A 26025-nucleotide genomic window follows, 5' to 3' on the forward strand; every position below is an offset into this window, starting at 1 on the left:
GATTTCGAAATGCAACATGGGAAATCCATCCGGGCCTTGCGTCATCAACACGCATGTCAAAGGGTGTCAGAGCCGCTAGGAAGAAGCACATGGCCGCTGAATGAGGTCAAATTCCTTTCATTTTCTTCAATTTTAGTGCTCTGTTTACGGAATTTTATCTTTTGGCATATAAAAACTAATGAAGTAATCATTTAACTTTGGAAATAAGGTAGCAACTATGGGAATTAAATCTCTGCAAGATTATATTGAGACGCACTGCTCTAGTGCCTGTGTGTCAGTTGATTTGCTGAAAATATCTAGGGGTTTTGTACCAAAAAGGCGTGGCAGGTATCCAGGTTCATCCAGATTCTGCCTTGTTGTAGATGCAGAGAGCTGTCTAGATCGACTCTATGGCGGCTACTTTTCAGACTGGGTATGTGGGGGTCAATGGAATAGGATGACATCTTATTTAAACAGCCTAATCCAGGCTTGTCAAGCAGCTAACATGGAACTGGTTGTATTCTTCAATGGGTCTTTGGAGAGTCAAAAAATGAATGATTGGTTTGCAAGTCAGAGTATGGAGAAGAAGAAGGTACAGTCCATCTTGCGACATGTCAACAACAAAGGAACACCACCTCCCAAAATTTGGTGGATCCCACCAGTGTTCCTCCATGGTGCACTTAGAATGGCATTGCGACAGCTAGGTGTTACTGTTGCATGCTCTATGGATGACCATGAGCAAGAGGTTATTGGTTATTGCAGGGAACATGGGCTTCAAGGAATTCTTGCACAAGATGCAGTATACACAATATTTGATCCACCACGTTATTTTTCATCCCACAACCTGAAACTGACCTATAAAGGTTCTTTAGAAACCAAAGAATACATCATGGATGAGATTGCAAAAAATCTTAACCTGAACCCAAACAGATTCTGCATTTTTGCAGCACTATTGGGTAAGTTCAGCAGTATGAACAGTAACATAATGTTATTTAGAAACGCAAGAAATCTATTTATAAATGAACAGAAGTAACCGATTGAAATAGAATTGACTAATCAAACGCACCTTTCTCCTGACATGCCTGAAATCATGTTTTTTATGTAACTTTAAAACTTGTTTCACAATATTTTGATTGGTTCCATACTCTTACTATTGACAGTTGAAAATAAGGGTGTATGTACCCTAGCTACATGTACTAGAATTTCAGGGTTCAACTACTAGCGAACTAGCTAGCCAAATATATTACCTTTACTGCGAATAGTACATACATGTAGTATATATACATGTTACATCTAACCATTAAAAAAGAATGATTGGCATGCTAGTGTTTTGAATCTTTAAACAAAAGATGATCCACTCTGCACTGTGCAGTTGAAGGAGGATTAGTTGCCATGCCGTTTATTCTGGTTTAATTAGAAATTCATGCATGTATATAGTGATGGTCATAATAGAACTGCTTTGGTTGATATGAAATTAAAATTCCTGAACACCTGAAGCATGAACTACTGCAGATTATTAAGGGCGAATTTACATTTATGAATGTATAGAAAAAATCTGGTTGATGTTTAATCAATTAAATTCATTTATTCTGTAAAAATTGTTTCACATCATTTTTTAACCTCGTGTTCCATTTTTTCCAGGAAATCACATCCTACCAGATGCAGACTTGTATGACTTCTACAGAAATTTACTGAACACCACACAGCCAGATGGTGGACAACCTATTAAGGTGAATTCATACTATAAATTAGTCCAAAACACCGTTTGGTGTCCACCTATTACATGTATTGCATTTATTTAGAGGATGGTATGAGGGTCACAAGGCTGTCTTTTCTAGTTGCCGCTTACACATAAAAAACACCTGAATCTGCATTCTTTTTCACCTACTGATAACTGAGGGGTCTAATAATGTGCAGGTGATAATAAAGAACAATAACCAAAAGAATCAAATTTATGGACATTTATCATTTGACCGGTGTACACTAAATTAAAGAAACGACAATGCAACCTTGTGTCGATCAAACTGGCGTCTCGGTTGAAATTCTGGTTGGTTGTTTTGAATAATGTTGTCTTTTGCCTGAAATATTGTTATTATGCATATTTACACATTGTCAACAAAAAATAAGGTTGTCGGTTCAATTTAAAATTTTACCAAATTTATTATTCACTCAGCAATGAGTGCACATAACTGTATTCATTAAAAATTATTATTGGAAAAGATTAAAGGCATCTGACAATTAAAATCACTGTGTAATTCACATACAAAGAGTTAAATTTTATGGACATTTTAGTTGGTAAAAACCTTAGTTTAGTGGTGTCATCAGGGTTTTACTTGTTTTGACTATTGCACTAGTGCATTTAGTGATGACCACAGGCTATTACTCTTGATAGAAAATATATTTTAATCATTTTATTAACCGGATTTTTGTGACAAAAATGTTGGTTATTGATTTGGGGATGTACGGCGAGCGGCAATCAAATGTTGTCCGTGCATTAACTCATGAACCGTTCAACCAAAGCTTTTCAAATTTTAATGTGTTGTTACTGACAACTAAATGAAGGTCAAGTTCAATACTGGTGATTTTTACTCTTACCGTTCAGGAGTTATGGTTCTTGAAAGATTGAAAAATGGAGTTTCCAGTCGTGTCCGTGCATAAACGCATGAACTGTTCTACCAAAGCTTCCCAAATTTTGATCTGTTGTTACTTATGACAAAATAGAGGTCAAGTTCAATAATGACGATTTTGACTTTTACGGTTCAGGAGTTATGGTTCTTGAAAGATTGCAAAATGGCGTTTCCATTCACGTTGTTGCATTTTCTCATGAACCATTCAATATAAGCTTTTCAAATTTTAATATGTTGATACTGATGACAAAATGGAGGTCAAATTTGATATTGACGATTTTCACTTTCAATATTCATCAGTAATGGTTCTTGTGATATTGCCAGGACACAAATAAATATTAATAAATCTGGTTTGCTGTCGTTGTGACAGCCTCTTGTTTTTTATTGAATTTGTATCCAGATTTTAATTGGGACATCAGTTTGTGTCTGTGCAATAACTTGTGAACTGTTAAACAAATCTGTTTCAAGTTGAAATTTATTATTACTGATGACAGAATGAGGTCAAGGTAGATATTGAAGATTTTCAGTTTTGCTGTACAGGAGTTCTGTTTATTTATTGATTAGAAAATTGGAATTTTATATTGTTTCTGTGGCATAAGTTAACAGCTGGTTTACAAATGCTTTTCAAATGAACTGAAATATATTGTCAATTTAATATGGGAATATTGGGGTCACATTTGATTGATGATTATAACTATTGCTCTTTAGAAGTCGCAACTCAAGATTGCTGTTAAAATTACTCACAAATTGAAATGAAATGAAAATTGTTTGTCATTGTGACAGCCTTTTTTGTTTAAAAAAATCAAGTGAAAGTTTTAGTTCTTGCCTTTACATTGTAAAAAGTGTAATACATGCTCTAGTGAGCTTTTAAAATCGACATTGATTTTTGTCATAGAATTAAGATAACACATATATTATATTCTAGAACTGTATTGCAAAAGGTTTAAAATTTATTAATATTTTTCGGAAGTTTTAATATTATTTTATAACTCCCACCCTCAAAATTTAATCTGTGGTGACCCCTGAGCCATCATATTTATTAACTCTGTGAGTTTTAGGAAGATACATTATTCAAACTTTTGTCTTGCAGTTTACTCCAGAGAATTGTATTGAAGCAGCTGTAAAATTTGTTCGTAACTTAGCCTCAGTAGATAATCTGGATACTGTTGGAGAACAGATTTTCAGGTAATTAATTGACTTATCTGTTATAATGATTTCTACTTATTTTTATACGACCGCAAAATTTGAAAAATTTTTCGTCGTATATTGCTATCACGTTGGCGTCGGCGACGTCGTCGTCGTCGTCGTCGTCGTCGTCCGAATACTTTTAGTTTTCGCACTCTAACTTTAGTAAAAGTGAATGGAAATCTATGAAATTTTAACACAAGGTTTATGACCACAAAAGGAAGGTTGGTATTGATTTTGGGAGTTTTGGTCCCAACATTTTAGGAATTAGGGGCCAAAAAGGGCCCAAATAAGCATTTTCTTGGTTTTCGCACTATAACTTTAGTTTAAGTGAATAGAAATCTATGAAATTTTGACACAAGGTTTATGACCACAAAAGGAAGGTTGGGATTGATTTTGGGGGTTTTGGTTCCAACAGTTTAGGAATTAAGGGCCAAAAAAGGGCCCAAATAAGCATTATTCTTGGTTTTCGCACAATAACTTTAGTATAAGTAAATAGAAATCAATGAAATTTTAGCACAAGGTTTATGACCACAAAAGGAAGGTTGGGATTGATTTTTGGAGTTGAGGTCACAACAGTTTATGAATTAAGGGCCAAAAAGGGGCCCTATTAAGCATTATTTTTGGTTTTTACACCATAACTTTAGTATAAGTAAATAGAAATCTATGAAATTTAAACACAAGGTTTATGACCATAAAAGGAAGGTTGGGTTTGATTTTGGGAGTTTTGGTCCTAACAGTTTAGGAATAAGGGGCCCAAAGGGTCCAAAATTGAACTTTGTGTGATTTCATCAAAAATTGAATAATTGGGGTTCTTTGATATGCCGAATCTAACTATGTATGTAGATTCTTAATTTTTGGTCCCGTTTTCAAATTGGTCTACATTAAGGTCCAAAGGGTCCAAAATTAAACTTAGTTTGATTTTAACAAAAATTGAATCCTTGGGGTTCTTTGATATGCTGAATTTAAAAATGTACTTAGATTTTTAATTATTGGCCTAGTTTTCAAGTTGGTCCAAATGGGGGTCCAAAATTAAACTTTGTTTGATTTCTTCAAAAATTGAATAAATGGGTTCTTTGATATGCCAAATCTAACTGTGTATGTAGATTCTTAATTTTTGGTCCAGTTTTCAAATTGGTCTACATTAAGGTCCAAAGGGTCCAAATTAAACTAAGTTTGATTTTAACAAAAATTAAATTCTTGGGCTTATTTGATATGCTTTATCTAAATATGTACTTTGATTTTTGATTATGGGCCCAGTTTTCAAGTTGGTCCAAATCAGGATTCCATATCAAGTATTGTGCAATAGCAAGAAATTTTCAATTGCACAGTATTGCACAATAGCAAGAAATATCTAATTGCACAATATTGTGCAATAGCAATTAATTTTCAATTGGAGTTATCTTTCTTTGTATAGAATAGTAGTTGATAATATATGTTGGAAATTTGCCAGACATGACTATGATGTCATTTTCTATTTTTATTTGCCAATAACTTTATGTAAATAACTTCATTGGAAATTTGCCAATATAAAATGTTGCTGATGAAGCTTTTTTTCCTTATCTTATCTAAAATGTTTTAGATAATGTATGTTGGAAATTTGCCAGACATGACTATGATGTCATTTTCTATTTTTATTTGCCAATAACTTTATGTAAATAACTTCATTGGAAATTTGCCAATATAAAATGTTGCTGATGAAATTTTTTTATTGTTTTATACAATAAACAATGTATATTCACTTTTACTACCAACCAATCTTTACCATTCAGTGATAACAAGCACTTTATTTTACATTTTAATATTTTATGATGTATTTAAAAGAGTAGTTATTGTTGCAAACTCCATTAGATATTTGAATTGATATCAGTTTTGGAAAAAGGGAAACGGGGATGTGAAAAAAGGGGGGGGGGGTTAAATTTTTCTCATTTCAGATTTCATAAATAAAAAGAAAATTTCTTCAAACATTTTTTTGAGAGGATTAATATTCAACAGCATAGTGAATTGCTCAAAGGCAAAAAAAAACTTTTAAGTTCATTAGACCACATTCATTCTGTGTCAGAAACCTATGCTGTGTCAACTATTTAATTTTAGATTTAAATAAGAAGAAATCTTTAATTGATTTGTAAAATCTTGACATTTGTTTTGTGTAAAAAAAACCATGTAATGTCAAAAATTTGATCACAATCCAAATTCAGAGCTGTATCACGCTTGAATGTTTTGTCCATACTTGCCCCAACTGTTCAGGGTTCGACCTCTGCGGTCGTATAAAGCTGCGCCCTGCGGAGCACCTGGTTATGATTGTGTTAAATTCTCCAAGATGCACTAGTTAATCACCATTAAAGAAGGAAGCATTCCAATCTCCTTTAAACAAATGAATCTGACAATGTTCACAATATTATTATTTTGAAAGTAAACATTGTTTTAAGAATCACATTGTCATATATTTTCTATTCATTTGGAAAGTTTACTGCAACATGAGAAATGAGATGTTGTAGGAATTGGTGATGTTCAGTCTCTACTAAGGACTATTCCATATAAATTCATGTGGGAGGATAGGAAGGGAAGTTGTTTTATTATATTGAATGTGGGTCATGGGTCTGTTTTCCGTGCATCTATTTACATTATCCAAATTGATCTAAAAATGGTTCTTGATTGTAGGTATATTAGAAAGTCTGTTCCTACCCTCCCCCTTACTGATATGCATTTCTAATTAACATGTATTTGATTTTGCAGGAAGAAGACAGAATTGATTGCCAAATTCAAACAGTGTGTTCAATATTACCTGAATGGTACCCAAGATGGCTTTCTCAAATACAGACCACCACAAAACAGTAAGTTTTGTTTGTTTATATGCAACTAATTTATGTTGTTTCAATTTGGAATATTGCAATAATTTATGAAATTCCTGAATCGTTAAATTGAAATCTACAATAGAAAAGTTTTTTTATGCCTCACCTACGATAGAAGAGGGCATTATGTTTTCTGGTCTGTTCGTTCGTCAGTCCGTCTGTCCTGCTTCAGGTTCAACTTCAAACTTAGTACTCATGTTCCCTATGATATGATCTTTCTAGAGTTTTTACCCCAATGTCATGGTCCACTGAACTTAGAAAATGATAGTGCGAGTGGGCATTCGTGTACTGGGAACACATTCCTTTATGCCCCACCTACGATAGTAGAGGGACATTATGTTTTCTGGTCTCTGCGTTCGTCTGTCTATCCCGTTTCAGGTTAAAGTTTTTGGTCAAGGTAGTTTTTGATGAAGTTGAAGTCCAATCGACTTCAGACTTAGTACTCATGTTCCCTATGATATGATCTTTCTAATTTTAATGCCAAATTAGAGTTTTTACCCCAATGTCACGGTCCACTGAACATAGAAAATGATAGTACGAGTGGCATTCGTGTACTGGGGACACATTCTTGTTTATATTTCTTCTTAGATATGCATGAGAAAAAAATGTACTATTTTAGTTTCAGGCATGCCAAGACAAAGTGGTTATCCTGTACAACACACTGTTCAAACAAGAGCACCAGGACAGGTATGCTTATATAAATTGACTTTACAAAACATTTCAACCATTGCAATTTTAAAATGTACATAATACAATTTTATGAAAACTTTTTCACTTATTTTTGTGAATAAAAAGTACAGAAAATTATCAAAGCTGTCTTCAAGAATGTATGTTATTGAGACTAATAAAATTGCTGTTTAATAATTCAATTTTTTCGAAATGGAATGATTTTATATTTAGGCCGAGAAAAAAAAGATCGATGTTTCCGGTAACCCGACCGACCCTGTTTTTTAGCCCCCGACCCTAACTTTTTTATTGGATCTTCAAAAAAAAATAAAAAAATTGTATCAACTGACCCCGTTTTTGACACAGGCTTCTGATAGATGACATAATATTTTTTCTCTCTTGCTTCTACTTGCATAGAAAGCCAGTAAAACATTTTATTAATGTCAAAAAGTATTCCAAATAGGTTAAAATCCAAGAAATTTGCACAGCAGGTGCTTCAAAAACATTGCAAATGGCACACTTCCGGTTTTTGAAACTAATTACGGATCCGGACTTGGAAAAACCATGATAATTTTCCGGATTTCATTTACGATGTCAAAAAAAAAAAAAAAAAAAAAAAAAAAAAGAATTCCGACCTACCGACCCTATTTTTCAAAATGATGTTACCGGAAACACATATCTTTTTTTTTTAGGCCTTACTAGATATATAAAAGGGGATATCACATTTTTTGAAAATAAAAATAATATATATTTTGATGTTCAAACTTTTTTATAACAAATCCACAACTTACTATGAATCAATTTTAAATGGTGGTTTTGCATTAAAGTCAAATATGCATTTCTTCAGAGTTCGCGAAAAGTGGTGGTCCTCAGGATTTTACCATCAAAATTTTGCATAGGACTGACACAATTTTAGTATTTTTCAATAGAGTTAATAGTGAGGACCAGCATATTTTCTTCAAGGACCACCCGGGAAAAAAAGATTTGGCGAACTCTGTTTCTTAGAGTTTCATGAAGGGTCTTCAGTACGACCATAAAAAAAGCTCATGCTATTGTATTAGTGTTGTAGTTTTATCTGTCTTTTACAAGTAAGAAGGATTGTTATGTAAAACGATATTACTTTCCAGGAGGGACAAGGATATGCAGCAGACCAAGGACCTGCCCCACAGATTGTTGTTGACCCTCCAAACCAACAGAACTTGAACAGCATGCAGTCAGGTTGGTCTTCTGATAAACCTAATGAGAAAGGAGATGCAGGTTTGTTTCCATAAGGGCTGTTTTGATCATAATTTTGATGCCCCCACAGTAGCAGAGGGGGCATTAAGTTTTACCCTTGGATGTACGTACTTACCAAAGTTGGTTTCTGTCTTTAACTTTATTTTGCCTCAACCAAATGTTATGAAACACGGTACACAATGCTAATTTCCACAAAACACAAATCAAATTTGTTATGAAACTCACACACAATGCTGATTTCCTCAAAACACAAATCAAATTTGATATAAAAATCGTACACAATGTTAATTTCCACAAAACACAAATCAAATTTGTTATGAAACTCATACACCATGGTTATTTCCACAAAACACAAATCAAATTTGAATTTAGGTGGCATCACTTTATAGCCACTGTACAATTGAAAAAAAATCACAATTTTTATGCCCCACCTACGATAGTAGAGGGGCATTATGTTTTCTGGTCTGTGCGTCCGTCTGTTCGTTCGTCCGTCCGTCTGTCTCGCTTCAGGTTAAAGTTTTTGGTCAAGGTAGTTTTTGATGAAGTTTAAGTCCAATCGACTTCAAACTTAGTACACATGTCCCCTATGATATGATCTTTCTAATTTTAATGCCAAATTAGAGTTTTTACCCCAATTTCACGGTCCACTGAACATGGAAAATGATAGTGCGAGTGGGGCGTTCGTGTACTGAGGACACATTCTTGTTTTTCCTTAATTTAGTTTGCCTCAATCAAATGTTATAAAACTTATAAAACTCATACACAATGCTTATTTCTATACAGCACAGATCAAGTTAGAATTTTCGTGGATTGAGGAAAACTTGATTTCATGGATTTGCTAAAAATTGGCATACAAGCCTATAGAAAATTTGTTATTCCTTGTACATTAAATTTCGTGATTCACATCTACCCATGAAATCCACAAAAATTGGTAGTTAAGAAATATGATATTGAAAGATCAATTATTAAAAGAGCCACTCAAAAAAGAGTTTTGAGAGACTGTAAAACATGCGTTAAAATACATTTATATTACATATATACAACATATATCAATATATCTTAGCATATAACACCATAATATTAAAAACTAATATGCACAAAAAAACACCATTATATACAGTTATTACAAATAAAAAATATACAATGATGAATGAATTAATTTAGGGAAATCAGGTGTTGGTCTAAAACAACAATAAAAATTAGTGTATTTTTTTACACACAAAAGTTTCTTTTTGGTGTTGGCTTGACTACTGACAAATATGATTGAATGTAAGGACTTTCATGCTATTAAAGTTAGCTTATAAGGCCAAAAAAAAATATATGTCGGTTTCCTGCTTCCAAGGCAAATAAATCAGGGTCGTTGGTAGGTCGGGATTTTTTTTTTTTTTTTTTTATTATTTTTGCACTCCCTGTCAGATTTGCAGTCGGTTAAATGTCATGTTTGGTTAGGGTCCTGTACCTAAAATGATTTAATCCCTTTAAAGAAGCTTTAATTGAATAATCCTCCCAGTGCTGACATATTTAAACCTTAATTGTAGCACATTTGTGCTGGGAGCAGCCATTTTGATTGTTTGGGCATAGTAAAATACGGATCTGGATCGGACCGGAAATGAATTTTTCCGACCGGAAACGATTTTTTTCCGGATTTGAATAAAAAGATCTAGGGTCGGGGGGTTTGAGTCGGGGTCGGTCGGGAAACAGGAAACAGACATATATTTTTTTGGCCTAATATTAGTAACAGGCTTTCATCAGTATTTTGGTACAGATAAATATTTTATCTTTTTATTTGGAGGTTGACTGAGTTTACTTATACATATCTGAACTTGAATTTCCTCAGGTATTCCATTAAAACCAGAGATGTTAGCTGCCGCCGCTTCCTCTTCTTCCAGCAGCAGTAGTGGATCCAGCCCAAATCGAAACAGTCCTGAGGTTGGTTGGCCTCAAACTCCCAAAGTACAGGGGGTAAGCTTAACAATGGGAAAATAATTATTTTACAACTTCTGATTTCATAATAATAATCTTCATTCAAAATTCATAATTTTTTTACTGGATGTTCAAATAGCAAGTTACTATCAATCTATTTTCATATTCCTTGATTTAGTTCAACTTAATAAGTTTCAGATCATAAATTATACCCCACGCAACGGTATAATGTTTTTGACCCGTCCGTCAGTCCTGTTTCTTGTCATCGCAACTCCTCTCAAACCACACAACAGAATTTCACGAAACCTTTTCAGATAATAAGGACATACTATGTAGTTGTGCATATCGACGGGAAATTGCGATTCAATTTTTTTTCTAGGAGTTGCGCCCCTTTGAACTTATTTACTTTAATGTACTACTGCAACAGTTTGTCATCGCATCTCCTCTCAAACCACACAACAGAATTTCACGAAACCTTTTCAGATAATAAGGACATACTATGTAGTTGTGCATATCGACGGGAAATTGCGATTCAATTTTTTTTCTAGGAGTTGCGCCCCTTTGAACTTATTTACTTTAATGTACTACTGCAACAGTTTGTCATCGCATCTCCTCTCAAACCACACAACAGAATTTCACGAAACCTTTTCAGATAATAAGGACATACTATGTAGTTGTGCATATCGACGGGAAATTGCGATTCAATTTTTTTTCTAGGAGTTACGCCCCTTTGAACTTATTTACTTTAATGTATTACTGCAACAGTTTGTCATCGCAACTCCTCTCAAACCACACAACATAATTTCACGAAACCTTTTCAGATAATAAGGACATACTATGTAGTTGTGCATATCGACGGGAAATTGCGATTCAATTTTTTTCTAGGAGTTGCGCCCCTTTGAACTTATTTACTTTAATGTATTACTGCAACAGTTTGTCATCACAACTCCTCTCAAACCACACAACAGAATTTCATGAAACTTTGTAGATAATAAGGACATACTATGTAGATGTGCATATCAACAGGAAATTACGGTTCAATTTTTTTCTAGGAGTTATGCCCCTTTGAACTTATTTGCTTCAATGTACTTCTGCAACAGTTTGTCATCTCAACTCCTCTGAAAACACACAAACAGAATTTCATGAAATTTTGTAGATAATAAGGACATACAATGTATATTGACAGGAAATTATTATTCAATATTTTTTCTTATACTTATTTAATTTCTCCAATGACAATGTGGGGACGTGGGGTATGTGAGCGTGCTCACTAAGGTTCTTTAATTATTTCTATATTAGTATTTTCTTTCATTTGAACTAGTTTTGAGAATATTGAAGTTGATGTTTTAAAATGAATATACTTCTTTCAGGTTCAGAAACCACCAGCAGGACAACCTTCAGACTCTAGAATTCCTCAAGTTCTGCCTGAAATAATGAGAGTAGCTAGTGAGAGACATCAAAAGGGATTGATGTGTTCTTGGATTTACCAATTATTATCCCAGGTGAGATGTTTACACAATCTGCAAATTTAAATTTGAAATGTAATTTGTCCTTATCCTGATATTAAAAAAGGTGTCCTATTTAACATCATTTAAACTTTTAGGAACATCAGTTTCGTCATTAATTGTTTAAAGAAATTTTTTTTTTGAAAGTTGAAAATTATCAAAAGTTAAATTTTAAATCATAAAACAAACTATGATTCACTTTATTTTATATGTATTTGAGCTCCTTACATACATGTATCTATAAAGGGAAAACTGTTGTCAGTCTGATTTAGCATTTATATCAGAAAATAATTTGAAATATTGGGGAAAAGGTTGTACAGTTGTACATTAATGTGCTTATATTCCACAAAGACGTTATTTCTATAAAAAAGATATTGAGACAAATATATATTGCTCAAATGGAAAATGGATTTGAGCAGGTTGAAACAACTTCAATTATCACCAAAACCACATGCCTTTGTTTTACTATGTCCACATCATGAACAAACAATCGTAAGAGAGGTGAAAGGTACCAGAGGGACATTCAAAGTCACAGGTCAAAAATATACTGACAAATCCATGCCTAAAAAAGAAAAAGACAAACAGATAAACAATACATTTTGAAGGATGAAATAACCAGCACAGATTACTTAAGACTAAGCGACGACATCAAAAGTTCAATGAAGGATAAAAAATTTAATTCACATAGTTTTTTCACTGACCCCCACACTCCAACTCTTAACTTAATTTGGGAAAAATTGATTGACCAATAGGGCCTTAAAAAAAAAGATATGTGTTTCCGATAACATCATTTTGAAAAATAGGGTCGGTAGGTCGGAATTCTTTTTTTTTTTTTTTTTTTTTTTTTTTTTGACATCGTAAATGAAATCCGGAAAATTATCATGGTTTTTCCAAGTCTGGATCCGTAATTAGTTTCAAAAACCGGAAGTGTGCCATTTGCAATGTTTTTGAAGCACCTGCTGTGCAAATTTCTTGGATTTTAACCTATTTGGAATACCTTTTGACATTAATAAAATGTTTTACTGGCTTTCTATGCAAGTAGAAGCAAGAGAGAAAAAATATTATGTCATCTATCAGAAGCCTGTGTCAAAAACGGGGTCGTTTGATACAATTTTTTTTAATTTTTTTTTGAAGATCCAATAAAAAAGTTAGGGTCGGGGCCAAAAAAACAGGGGCGGTCGGGTTACCGGAAACATCGATCTTTTTTATCTCGGCCTAGGTATATATGTAAAATCAATTTTAGATTAACAAAACTTGCAGCAACATTGACCCCCATCTCCAACCCCAAACTATTTGATTTAAGTTTTTTTATCCTACATCGATCTTTTGATGTCGTCCCTAAGCAACATGAACCCTATCAATAACAAAGAGGGAATAGGAAATCTCAGGTGCTTCCGGAAAGGGTAAGCAGATCCTGTTCCATATGTGGCACTGGTGGTGTTGCTCATGTTAGTACTATCCTGGTAATACATCTTAATGATGAAAAATGAAATATCCAATTCAATGAAATAGTCTTCATAATAGTTGAAAGAAGTTGACAAGATTACTCATTTTGAAGAATTATCCAAAATGTGAACTTTATGCTCAATTTTCACTCAAATATTTAATTTGAAAATTAATGTACTTCAAAAAAACTAACTTGCTTTTTGTACTATTAGGGAGAGATCAAGATTGCAGTTACCCTTGAAGATGACATCAGTCGAGAGTTACCAACAGGAGTAGAACTGTACAGACCTATCAGACAAACTGTTTACTCTGTCTTATTTAACCTCAACAAACAGAAAATCATTCATGATAACCAAAATAAAGAACAAGGTAAACATAGCTGTTTATGATTATCTTTCAGCAAATTGCAATGCAAAATTTATAATATTTATAGATATCTTTACAAAAAATCTGCAAAATACACGCAACATATAGATATAACAAAATTTGACAAATTTGATTCACACTTTTTAATTGTGATCCAACTGATTTTCATAAATTTACATATCAATGCATATACTATGCCAGTGTTCTCACCACAACTTGCAAATAACATCCTAGTTAAAAGGAAATAATTTATACAATCCAGAAGCATCACTTTCATAACACAATCTGTAAGAAAATCATTTTAATTTTCTGATAGAATCACATTCTAGCAATATAGCATCATATTACCATGATGCTAAAAGGCCCTGGGTATAACACTGTATGCAGTTACTTGATACACAAAAATGTCATTCATTTTAAGATATAATTTTTTACATGAAAAAAACTGTCCTATGCTTCTTACATTTGTATCTAGGATGAAGAAGAGTAAACTTATGACTTGTATTGTTTTATTTGGATTGTTTGTAGCCCCAGATTTTAAGAAGTTTGAAGTACCAGTAAAAGAGTGGATCATAAGACGTGGCACAACAAAGATCCAATGTGAAATGGTGACAGCTTATCCAGTGGATTGGAAAACACCCAGTATTGAACGTATGTGGTTAGGAACCAATGTTGAAGATAAAACGAGGAGATTGAGGGCATTCCTTACCTGTATGGAAAGTGACACTCCTCTGATGCTGAACACACAATATGTACCTCAACAGCTCTTGTTGTTGTGTTGTGTTTTGAGGTACAGTTATGTTAGTTAATTTCATAACAAATTCAGCCATGTCCTATTTTTAATGAGAATAACTTGATATTTTTTTTGTAAAATTTGTCTTGTATAATTTATCACAAATGCATTTGCAGCACTGGACATGGCATTATACATTGAATTATTAGAGAAATAGATTCAAACAAATTACCCTGTAGACATCAATATTTATTCACCTACAGTAGTTAATTTGTATATGCTTAGAAAACCCTTGTAATTTTAAGTATGGAAATTGAACTATCTGTCAGGAATACATAGTGTGATAAAAGATAAAAAGGATATCATCAGATAAGGACAGCATTTAATATAAGTTTGTTACAACAATTATATAAAAGCCTGTGACATTGTGCTATATTTTGATATTTATTAACAGGTTTATATTGACAAGAGGAAGAATTTTACAGAGACAAGAATTAGATGCTTTCCTTGCCATGAGTGTATCTCCATTATTACATGATGTACAAACCATGCAGGATCTCAAGGTACAGTAATTAAATATACTACAGGGGTTTATCTGGGTATTTTGGGAAAAAGGACCCTGGCCAGTTTTGGGAATTTTTTAGCGCAGTTTTCAATGAAATTGGGAAAAACAACCAATATACCAGATGTTAGTTTTAGTGTGTTTAGTTCATTAAATTTGTTTTTAAATATAACAACATGGCATTAAAGTTTATTTGAGTATCAAAATAATGAGTTCTAACTTTTTAAAGGATTGTTATTTTTTTTTATTTTGACATGAAAATTTGTGAACTAAAATATTTTGAGTTCTGTATAAAATATATCCTGTTTCTATTTTCTTTTACATATATCTTTTACTTTTCAATTTTAGTGTTGCTATGATAGCTGTCACATGTTTGGTTCTTTTCATTTTTTATTAACTGTATTTGATTGACAAACCCGGAATTATATACTTGTTCGTTTCCGGATTTGATCTGGTTTTAGTATTTTCCCACACTTCCTGTTTATTTATGGCAGCCATTGTTTGTCAAATGTTGTTTGTCATTCAATATGTTTCAACTTGGATTTACACATTACTTGTTGACGATTTTTGACATAAAGCTAGCTGTTGAATAAAATAAACATCTCTGTCATGAATAATAAAGATGAAAATAAATTTTGTGATTATTTGGGAATTTTACTCCCAAAATTGGGGAAAATGTAGGGTTTTTGCCGTTGGGAATGGGTCCGAAAACCAGACCCTGTGGAATGCTAGAAAAATCCATGTACTAATTTGCAAAATATACAATCCAAACACTAAAATTTGTAGTTTACTTTTTCCAAGGAAATCCACCTTGATTTTTTCCTCTGCCCAAAAGCTCTGGTTGAAGAGGGTAGGTTGCTATACTTGTACAACATCAGCTTTTTTTGCATTTTTTTTTCAAAAATAAAAACTTCAATTAGTGATTCCTGAAATTTTGTATGGTGCTTAACATGAGTTTGTGTTTTCATTTGGATCCTTCTATGGTCAATATCCTGTAGTGGGGTAATCTATCTCAAGCGAAAGCTCATAATACATCTTGATATTAGCCAAAACATTTTGAGGGGGAAAATAAGATGCAATAACTGATAGTAAATATACAGAAACAGATAAGTGGGCTTTATTATTGAAAATCCTTTTTGATTTCCACTTGAAAATATAGGCTGATGCAATTGTTGGTAAGTGATCAATAGTTTTATAAAATAATAAATTTTCTGTTTCAGTTGCCAAATGTGTTGCCAAGAGGAATCCATTTAGCCTCATTGTTTATGTCAGGAGTGGAGACAGCAGTCTTTGCCAATGATGTGTGTGGTGCACCAATCCCATGGAATATGTGTGCTCCGTGGCATTACTTTGATGGCAAACTTTTCCATTACAAATTACTCAAAGCCAACAACAACACACCACTGATAGATATGTGTGATGGACAGGTAAGGTGGAAGAAGAAATCAGAATGATTTATTACAGCCAAATGATTCGAGTGTGTAGGTTCAATCAATAATAGATTGTTTGGCTATCTGTCGGACTAGTGTACTCTTACGAGGGGTTAGTATACCTAAGTTAACCTAATAGTGATTTCAAGGTTCAGCTAGCAACCCGTATTACCTAAGATTTTGTTTAAACATACACACTCAAGTCTTAGGCTATAATAATATTGTTAGCTTTACTGTCATCTGACAGATAGATACATTGGAAAAGTTCTTTTAACACAGAAACGTTAACTGCACTAAATATGTTTATAAATTTGATTTTTAATTAACTTAGAAATGTGTTTGACTTTTATTGCTCATTAGAAATTTAAAATGATTATTTATTTTAAAGGTTGACCAAGTTCTCAGAGTGGAAAGAATGCGTCAGGCCATTATGGAAGGTCTCACAGTGGAATTTGCCCGTCCCCTTCTTCCTTCTGCAGCTATGTCCATGTATACCAACTATCCATTCAATCAATTCGCAAATCCAATGGGCATGACACCTGGTGGTATGCGAGGTGGCCATGGAATGCGTGGAGGACATGGAGGAATGGGTGGTGGTCATGGAATGAGTGGAGGAGGCCCAGGCATGCGTCCTGGTATCCCTGCTGGTATGGGACAGCAGCCTAAGTCTCCAGGAAGAGGGAGGGGAATTCTGGGTAAATATCAAACTAAAGGTGCGGTATATACCCTCTATCATTTAGTTTGCTCTCTGTAGTTGCTTTGTTTTTTATTTTGTCTTTCTTTTTTTCTTCAACACCTTATTAATTCATTGAAGTAAAGCCAGTGGTAGATATAACTTTGAAGTAAATAATATGTTGGACACTACTAGATGGTACTTTCTTATTTCATGATGTTCTTTAAAGTAAAATCTCATCCATCTACATAGTTTAGTTTTTTCAATATTTTCGAAAAACCTGTCTATGTCCATATGCTTGATAAGTAACAAAAAATCAGTAAGAATACTGTGGATTCATTTATTTTTTCTTAGATAACAATATTGATAAAATTATATGTCACCCCAATTCTGTCGAGGGTGCCATAACCAATTAACTCTGTTGAGGGTGCCATTACGAATCAACTCTGTTGAGGGTATCATAACGATTCAACTCTGTTGAGGGTGCCATAATGAATTAACTCTGTTGAGGGTGCCATAACAAATTAACTCTGTTGAGGGTGCCATAACGAATTAACTCTGTTGAGGGTGCCATAACGAATTAACTCTGTTGAGGGTGCCATAACGAATTAACTCTGTTGAGGGTGCCTTAACTAATTAACTCTGTTGAGGGTGCCATAACGAATTAAGGTAAATTGTTTATTCATGAATACTTGATTACATGGTTAGTCAACGTCTTCAAAAATACCTGGCCTTTAGAAATTTATATTGTTAAATATTTAGATTTGTGGTTCACCCAAGAAATACAATTTTTACCTTTCAAATGTTTGTTTATTGGTATTTGAAAGCATCTTCCACTGGCATTATTTTCATCAGTTTCTAATTCTTGTGTGTTTCATGTTTATATATTATATACCACAGTGTTTCCTCCATAGATTCTTTCCAAAGCATTAGTTAGAGATCCATTTAAGTGAATCATTTTGCTTTTGTATCTTTCAGTATTTAACATTCATAAAGTATTGTTTAAACACCCTAAATTTTAGAAAATTTTAATTTTCACAAAGGACAAGGTTCACTTATGGTCCAAAATGGCCTAGAATATCAACTTTATCATAAAACACCAAAAAGTTCACAAATTGTTCGTAAATGGGTCTATTTCAAAAGTCTTAAAAGCTGAATAAATCAGTTCTTTTCTTAAAAGTATATAATACTCTCCAAATTAGGTCCATTTTGGACATTTTGTCAAATTATGATGATTTTGGGCAATTTTCAGACCTAAAAGCTGTAGGAAAAATTTGGCAGCCACCTACGATCCAAAATGTTATGTAACCAAAAGATTCCAAACGTATTATAGAATTCATCAATATAAAAACTTTTTTGGATCGTGGATGGCGGCCAAAGTTAATTATGCCAAAAATAATTAGAATTTTGGACAAAATTGACCTAAAATACAATAAATATATATTTAAGGGGTCATAGCTTCAAAAAAGTATATTTTAGTCTTAACAGTATTATCACAAGTATTCCTATTTGAAATTTGTAATTATTTGGCACGATTTAAAAAACATTAAAAATTTAGGGCCAATTTTAATCCTTTGTGAACCTTCTCCTTTAGGAAGAAACACTGGGGTCAGGTATTTTCATTTGCTTAATTAGTTTCATTTCATTATTTGCCTTTATTTTGAATACTGGTAAGATGCAGTGTAATATTTTGTCTGTTTAATGTCATAATTTTGGGGGAATTTTATTGGGAATAAGAAAATGAATAAAACAGATGAAATTTTTTTGATATGCACTCAATATTCTCCAGGCATGCAATTTTAAGTGTCTATACTCAATTTAAAGGTGCATGATTTACTCTTGATGTTTTAAATTCACTTTATTAAATAAATGATGTGCACTACAGGACAGTCACCTATTGATGCTCGAGGTGGACAGCTTGAAATTGCTGGAGTAGTTGTTGGAAGCTGGGGAGCCAATATACCAGGCAGTAGAGGAGGCAATGGTGGAATGGGATCTATGTCACCTAGGGTTATGTCAGTTGGAGGTCAAGGAGGTCAGAGAAGAGGTTATCCTGCAAGGTAATATTATAAACCAAATTAGTGTTAATGTTGCTGATGCATCATAAAAACTTCTTTATAACTAGATTGCTATTATATTACTGTTATGGCACATTCATAGTGTTGTCAAATCCTAATGAACCAAACAAAAATATAGCACACTTTTTTGTCCCAGCAACAAAAGGGGGTGGGGGCGCATATTGTTTTATCCTCAACCTTCCTTATTCTTGTTTCAAGCAAAAACTTGTATATGATGTTTGATGTTAATACATATTCAAATGGTGTGTATAAATGTAAAGAGTCATTTTTTGGTAAAATTAGACATGCTGGGTACATGGTATTTCTAGCTTCTACAGTTTTTAAGCTAGAATTTTAAGAATAATCCAAATCACAATCAATGATTAATTATGTGGTCACTACATAAACTTTCTTCTTATTCCATGCACTTGGGAAGGGCATACTTGTGATTTTAAAAATGAAATGGCTTGCTGTCTGTTTTAAAAGTAAACATTATTTATTATTGTGATATTAAGAAACTTATTTACTGCTAATTAATTTCAGGGGAGGAGGTATGATGGGTAACAGAGGAGGAGCTGGAATGATGGGCAATCCAAGAGGAGGCATGATGGGTAATCCAAGAGGTGGAATGATGGGTAATCGAGGAGGAGGTTTGATGGGCAATAGAGGTGGTGGTATGATGGGTAATAGAGGAGGTGGTATGATGGGTAGACCACCTCCATTGATGGGACGTGGCATGATGTTCAGAGATCCAGGCTTTGGTAGAGATGGAATGAGGCCCAGAATGGGTTATCCACCTGCTTATGGAAGAGGAGGGATGAGATACCAAGGGGTAAGAAATTTCCTATGAAACAATAAAAGTTACAACAGTCATAACTTGTTACTGGTAGAAGAAATAAGATAATGAAACATTTATTGTACAATATAAAGATGGAGAGATTTGGTGATTGCCATTGAGATAACTATCAACCAAAGTTCAAATGATTTGGATGTAAGCAATTATAGGCAACCATACACCTTTAACAATGAGAAAAAATGTACTGTAAGGCCCTGACATGAAAATATGAACTAATTCAATTAAAAAACATGCAGAACAAATCAATTTACAAAAAATAAATATGACAGACTGAAACCAACGCCAACCACTGAACTACAGGCTCCTGACTTTGGACAGGTACATAAAGATGAGGCATGGTTAAACAAGTTTGTGAGTTCAAACCCCGCTCGTGCAGTGTACTCGACTCCATTCTTAATTGACTAGGATTGTCAGTTTTCCTATAGATGGACGGTGGTTTTCTCCAGGAACTCCTGCTTCCTAAAAAGTGGCATTAAAACCCAGAAAATCAAATCATAACGTTTATTTGTTGGATCTAACATCTTGGTGAGACTGCAGTTTTACTAGCAAATACTTTAAATTTAAATTACCTGTCTTTCAGTTCTTATTTTATAATTATTTTCTTTTTTTTCAGATGATGTCCCCTGAGCGAGGTTACTTCAGAGGACGAGGTGCTATAAGTGGAAGAGGAGTGAAAAAGATCCGCGTCAGACCAAGGGTTTACAATAACAATAACAAGAGAGGAGGGAAGCCATCAGGTGGAAGAGGAAGAGGAGTTACTGTGGAATCTGATGGGTAATTTAAATTAGATACCTTCTTGCTTTGTTATGATTGTTAAACTAAGTTGAAGTAGTATGATCACCAATGAGACAACTCTCCACCAGAGATCAAAGGACGAGGAAGTAAGCAACTATAAGAAGCTGTACAGGGTTTCAACAATGAGCAAAAAAATAGCAATAGCAGAATATAGTAAGCTTTGAAAGGCTCCAGAATGACATAAAATGATAAAAATTTAATAGAGAAAATTAAAAGCCTTATAATAGTTTTTCTTGCAAATCTGGAATGGAAAAGGAGTGGGCATACATGAAACATAATTTCTGAATTACTAGAACATAACCACTATAGTAATGGAACTGTTTTTGATGGCAGATATTCTTTCTAGGAAACTAATAATGTTGTTTATACAAGACATCAGTTACAGGACTATTTGACTGATTTGAAGTTTCACGGAAATATGCATTTTGATGTCAATTCCTTCCTTCGGCGTGAAAGATGAACTTGTGAGGGTCTTAGTAGCTTAATATAAAAAGTCAACTGCAATTCTATGAATAATATTGGTTTGCATTTAACTTCATCAGTATTAAAGTGTTTATTATTAATGATAATTGATGAACTTTAAAAAAGAACCTCTCCTAGTCTTCTAAAAGACCAGTTGAAATTGAAACCTGTTTTAAGTTATAAATTGTAATTCCTAAAATAATATTTTTGATAAAATTGTTTATTTGATAGAGAGACTGATAGCATTACAATTGCTGTAAATGGTGATAACAACAAAATAAATGGTGTGTATGATGATGCTGAAGAAGTGACCACACCTACTGCCAAAGGATTACCCGAGGGCATTCAGAGCCCAGATAGTGGCATTCATGGTGACAAATCCTCAACAGATATCACTGCCTGATTATTATACTATTGACTGTTTAAATGTTTATGGAATTTAAGTGTTACTGATGAAATTTATGGACTTATGATTATGTTTAAGTTTCTCAAGGCCAGTTCTTATTTATTCTGTTTGTTTGTTAAACGTTTCATTACTTATTTCAAATGTTCCAGCAACTGATTGAAAAATGGAAGACATTTAGTATTGATGACTTTCTATTTTGTAATTATTTTTTCTCAAGTTTGATTACTACTGCCATTTAGCTCTGATAATTTTTGAACGAAAGTTTAACATTACTGCTATTCAATGCTTTTTTGGCGAACACTGTATTCAGCTGGTGAAATTGAAATTGTTATAGCTTTTGAGAATAAAGGTGTTTTCATTAGAAGAAAACAAAAAAGGATACTTCTATAATAATATGAAGATAACACTTATGATTTTTTTTATTGAATGAACAATTATTTGTTTAAAATATTAGTTTCATTCCTTTTTGAATTGGTTATTATGACACTGGAAACAATAAATTATATTTGTCTTTCTACTTTTAAAAGATTGGTAACACTTATTTTCATTATTATAGTACTAAGTTAACTCTCAATTAGAATGCACTTGCCGAAGAAATTTCTCTCTATTTTTTCTTGTTTTTTGTTAAATTTTTTCATATATTTACATTTTTATAATGAACAAGTGCTTTCTAATTGAACATATATATTGTTATAGTGGATGTTGATTTCGATCAAATTTATGAAATTTCCCTAAATCAGCATTCAAGTAACATGTTGAAGACGAAATTGTCAGATCAGCTCTTCAAGTCTTTCAGTAATTTTTGCCTTTTTATCGCAAAAAAAAAATGTGCTGTGAACAGTCTTTTCATCAACATGTTCAAAGTTTGAATGATATTTGCAATAACTGTCTTTCAAATGTCATTCAAACCGATTCTTTTTTGTTATGGCATGTTTACTTTTGTAGCATTGCCTTGTTGCATTTATACATATATTTTTTTTCAATTGTTGTCTATTGACAACACCAGTCCACGGGACTAAAATGCCACAGGAAACAAACGCAGTCATGTTAAAGATTGTTTGAAGTGATCCTGCATTTGTATGCATGTGATGAATGTTTTTGTCAGCCAAAATTGTGTTTTTTGACTGCATTTTACAAAGAAGATATTTTTGTAATTTCATATATTTTTTATGGAAACAGTCTGAATGGAGATCGTTGAAAGACTTGAAAAAGGGATATATTGAAAGATTGTTTTTTGAATTTCAAATTAATGATTGATAATTACACTTTATAAAATTTTAAAGAAAAATTTCCCATACTTTCAAACATTGTTGTTGGGTAATAATTTTCTAAAAAAGGAAGTTAAATTAGATAAAATAAAGAAAGCTAGAATTTTAATTAATTCACTTAAATATCTTCCTTGAGTTTTTAGTAGGGAAAATTCATCACATTGAGAAAAAAAGAGTAAAAATGCTGTAAGGCTCTAAACATAATATGATATTACTTCAAGACTGATATATAATTTAAAAGTTTCAAGTTGAATATCTGAAGAATGGAGTTCCTTTTGCATCAAATGAAGCACAACTGTTTATTTGTGCAATATTAAACCTATTGTAATCCAGAATTGATGCATAGTGAAAAAGTTTAGGTTTAAAACGGGAGGTTGTATCCTTAATTGGGTTGAGTTTGTTCCTAATGGCTATTTAATATGACTAGGTAAAAAAAAATACAAGTAACGCAATATTATGACAAAAAGAATATGTAAAAAAAAATGTCAAGATTGCATATTTGATAACTTAGAAGAAGTTGATAAGAAAAAGATTTTTACTTCTCGTCTTAAAAAGTTTGAAAATTGAAAAACTGATCATTCATGAAAATGATATGAAAAAGATATTGATCAGAGTGGGCGGTAAATGGAAAAAAATCATTCTCAGTTTATTTTGCCTTTGATAAAGCACACGAATGATTTCAAGACAAAGGCAAAATACTCTCATGAATTGATATTTGCTGATGCCCATTATAAAAGTTTTTTCGAAATCCAGTTTCAGAATGGATTGAGTTCAAGACACTAACAAGGGTTGGTCATGCCCGTTAGACTTGACTTTGTATATTTTTTGGGGACATAATTGTCCTCTTTTATTTCTTTGTATTAAATTTTGATGAACTATATTTGTAATGATATGAAGTTAAAACATATTCCTCATTGTATAAATGATGATTAAAATCTATAAATAGATAATATAAATATTTTAGCATTTCCCATTTATAAAATGTTTGCATGAAATTTTTTGAGGAAATGCCACATGAAGCTAGAAATTTGGCATGGCAATTTTTTGGTTGCACATTGTTTTGAACATTTTTCTAAAGAATGATGAAAAAGATTATAAATATATATAACAGGTCAGCTTAATTTCTAGCTTCTTTTTAATGGTTTCTTTTTCACATGTTTGAATATTGAAATTTTTTTGGTTCATTTTTAATGGCTTGCTTATACATGGACACATTTCCATGATGATTTATTATGCTTAGGAACAAGGTACCTCAGGAATAAAGCAATGTTTGAGAATGGAGAGTTGAAGAAGAAAATAAGTCATTGACCACCTGGCAGGTGTATTCCTGAGGTATAAAATGTCCTTTAATAGGAAGAAACAAAAAAAAAACAATTCCATTATTCTCATTAAGGTATCCCCTATTCATTGTTTATATTAATCTTTAAAATGGCTATTTTATAAAGTCATGATCGTGTATTTCACTAGAATTTGGTTTATTATTATAATACATGTTATATTGATAGCTTGTTCAATTATCTTGTGTACATTTAAGTAGGGATGTACCTGTTATTCCAGTGACTTACTCTAAAATTCTTAGTTATTTAGAAAAAAGTTAAAACTGAATATATTTTATGCTTAAATATCCACATCTTAAAAATCTTCAACTCAAAGGAAATGTTCAGCAAGATAGAAATTGTTATTACAAAATAAATGTTATATAAATTGACAAAGATGAATTCATTTTTCTTTTTAAGGAATTTAGAGTAAGTAACTGAATTAACAGTGAAACAATATTTTTCTGTGGAAAATAAACTTGCAAATATGATAACAGTTTTGAATGAAAAGAGCCATATACAATGTATGTTTTGTAGTTTGTGAGAGGTAATCTGGACAGATTGATGGTTTAGATCTTGTAAGAAAAGGGATGGAACTATCACCTACCCAGACTTATCTGTCCTATTACAAACAAGTAAAAACAAAAATAACCAACAAGAACACTACATCTAACCACTGAAGTTCTGACAAACTGACCTATGTGGGTTAAAATGAAGATGTTTTTGGGTCAACGTAAAGCAATATATTGCATGCATTTTGTTATGCAAAGGTTGGAAAAAGTAATTTGTTAGTTATTAAGACTAGGATAGATTAGTGTAATTGTTGGGTTTATGTTTTTTGAGAGCTCTTTATTATATATTTTTTTAAAAATGATAAAGTGAACTAATCGCAGAGGAACACAACTAAAAATGATCAAGAAACTAAATATTGCAGTTGTTTTTCCATATTAATTGTAAATATTTTTGATTTGGAAGTTTTGAAATACTGGAATTTCTTATGTATTCCTATTATATTGATATGACTGATATCTTTTGACTATGTATACTATCAAATATTGTACTTTTGGAAAGCTTACAGTGTTTAGAATAATAGTAATCAATTATTGTATAATTAGAGTTTGGTGGCTTGTCAAATGGTTTATTGCAAAATATTCAGTAGGGGAATGACTATGAAAAAGGATACACAATTATTTTAAGGTTATGTTAAATTTTGAGACCAAAATATATTGTGGTCACATCCAACAAGCATGGAAGTCCTAGATATTCATGAAATATTAACTGCTGGATGCTAAGCTAAAAATACCCTGTCAATCAATCCAACAAGCATGATACCTTAGGTAACATATATATATATATACTTCTTAGTTCAAAGAAAATGTCAAGTTATTGTTAAATGTATAATTACATAATGGTAATTGGGTAGTCGATGAAAATTACTGAGTATTTTGTAACAAAAATTGTCTTGTTCTGTGAATTAATCTGTTAAATGATTGAATATTATACTTTAAGGTGGGATTTAATTAGGACAGAGTTAGCACAAAAGCATAAAGTAGGGGTATACTGCTTTACTGAATATTGATTCCCTATCATATTGGCACAAAAAAGTGATTAAGGAAGAAAAGATGGTTATGGATTTGATGTTAAGACATGGACTGCGAGTTTTTGAATAAATGTTGTTTTTG

At 32.5% G+C, this 26025-nt stretch overlaps 1 protein-coding gene across 7 annotated transcripts; it reads left to right on the plus strand.

Moving 5' to 3' along the window:
• Positions 1-14: 14 nt before the first annotated feature.
• LOC139512460 (constitutive coactivator of PPAR-gamma-like protein 1) lies at positions 15-26025 on the plus strand. Of its 7 annotated transcripts, none has more exons than XM_071300076.1 (17): positions 15-935; positions 1621-1709; positions 3697-3791; positions 6528-6625; positions 7263-7330; positions 8437-8566; positions 10383-10507; positions 11839-11970; positions 13632-13788; positions 14314-14575; positions 14973-15081; positions 16301-16507; positions 16899-17223; positions 19069-19243; positions 19784-20072; positions 20710-20870; positions 21585-26025. In XM_071300076.1, the coding sequence occupies exons 1-17, from the start codon at positions 218-220 to the stop codon at positions 21754-21756; spliced, it is 3312 nt and encodes a 1103-aa protein (XP_071156177.1). In that variant the 5' UTR covers positions 15-217; the 3' UTR covers positions 21757-26025. The 7 variants fall into 7 exon arrangements, with proteins under 7 accessions (XP_071156177.1, XP_071156186.1, XP_071156196.1 ...); XM_071300085.1 differs by having other exon boundaries at positions 16899-17205; XM_071300095.1 differs by having other exon boundaries at positions 41-935; positions 10383-10474.

The sequence above is a fragment of the Mytilus edulis genome, chromosome 1 (assembly GCF_963676685.1).
Source record: "Mytilus edulis chromosome 1, xbMytEdul2.2, whole genome shotgun sequence".
Lineage (NCBI taxonomy): Eukaryota > Metazoa > Mollusca > Bivalvia > Mytilida > Mytilidae > Mytilus > Mytilus edulis.

What these genes read in the sequence shown, in the direction of transcription:
- LOC139512460 (XM_071300076.1), top strand. Translation starts at nt 218, where the DNA reads ATGGGAATTAAATCTCTGCAAGATTATATTGAGACGCACTGCTCTAGT. An exon ending in CATTTTTGCAGCACTATTGG is followed by an intron (nt 936 to 1,620) that starts GTAAGTTCAGCA and finishes CATTTTTTCCAG; the next exon opens with GAAATCACATCCTACCAGAT. An exon ending in GGGTAAATATCAAACTAAAG is followed by an intron (nt 17,224 to 19,068) that starts GTGCGGTATATA and finishes TGTGCACTACAG; the next exon opens with GACAGTCACCTATTGATGCT.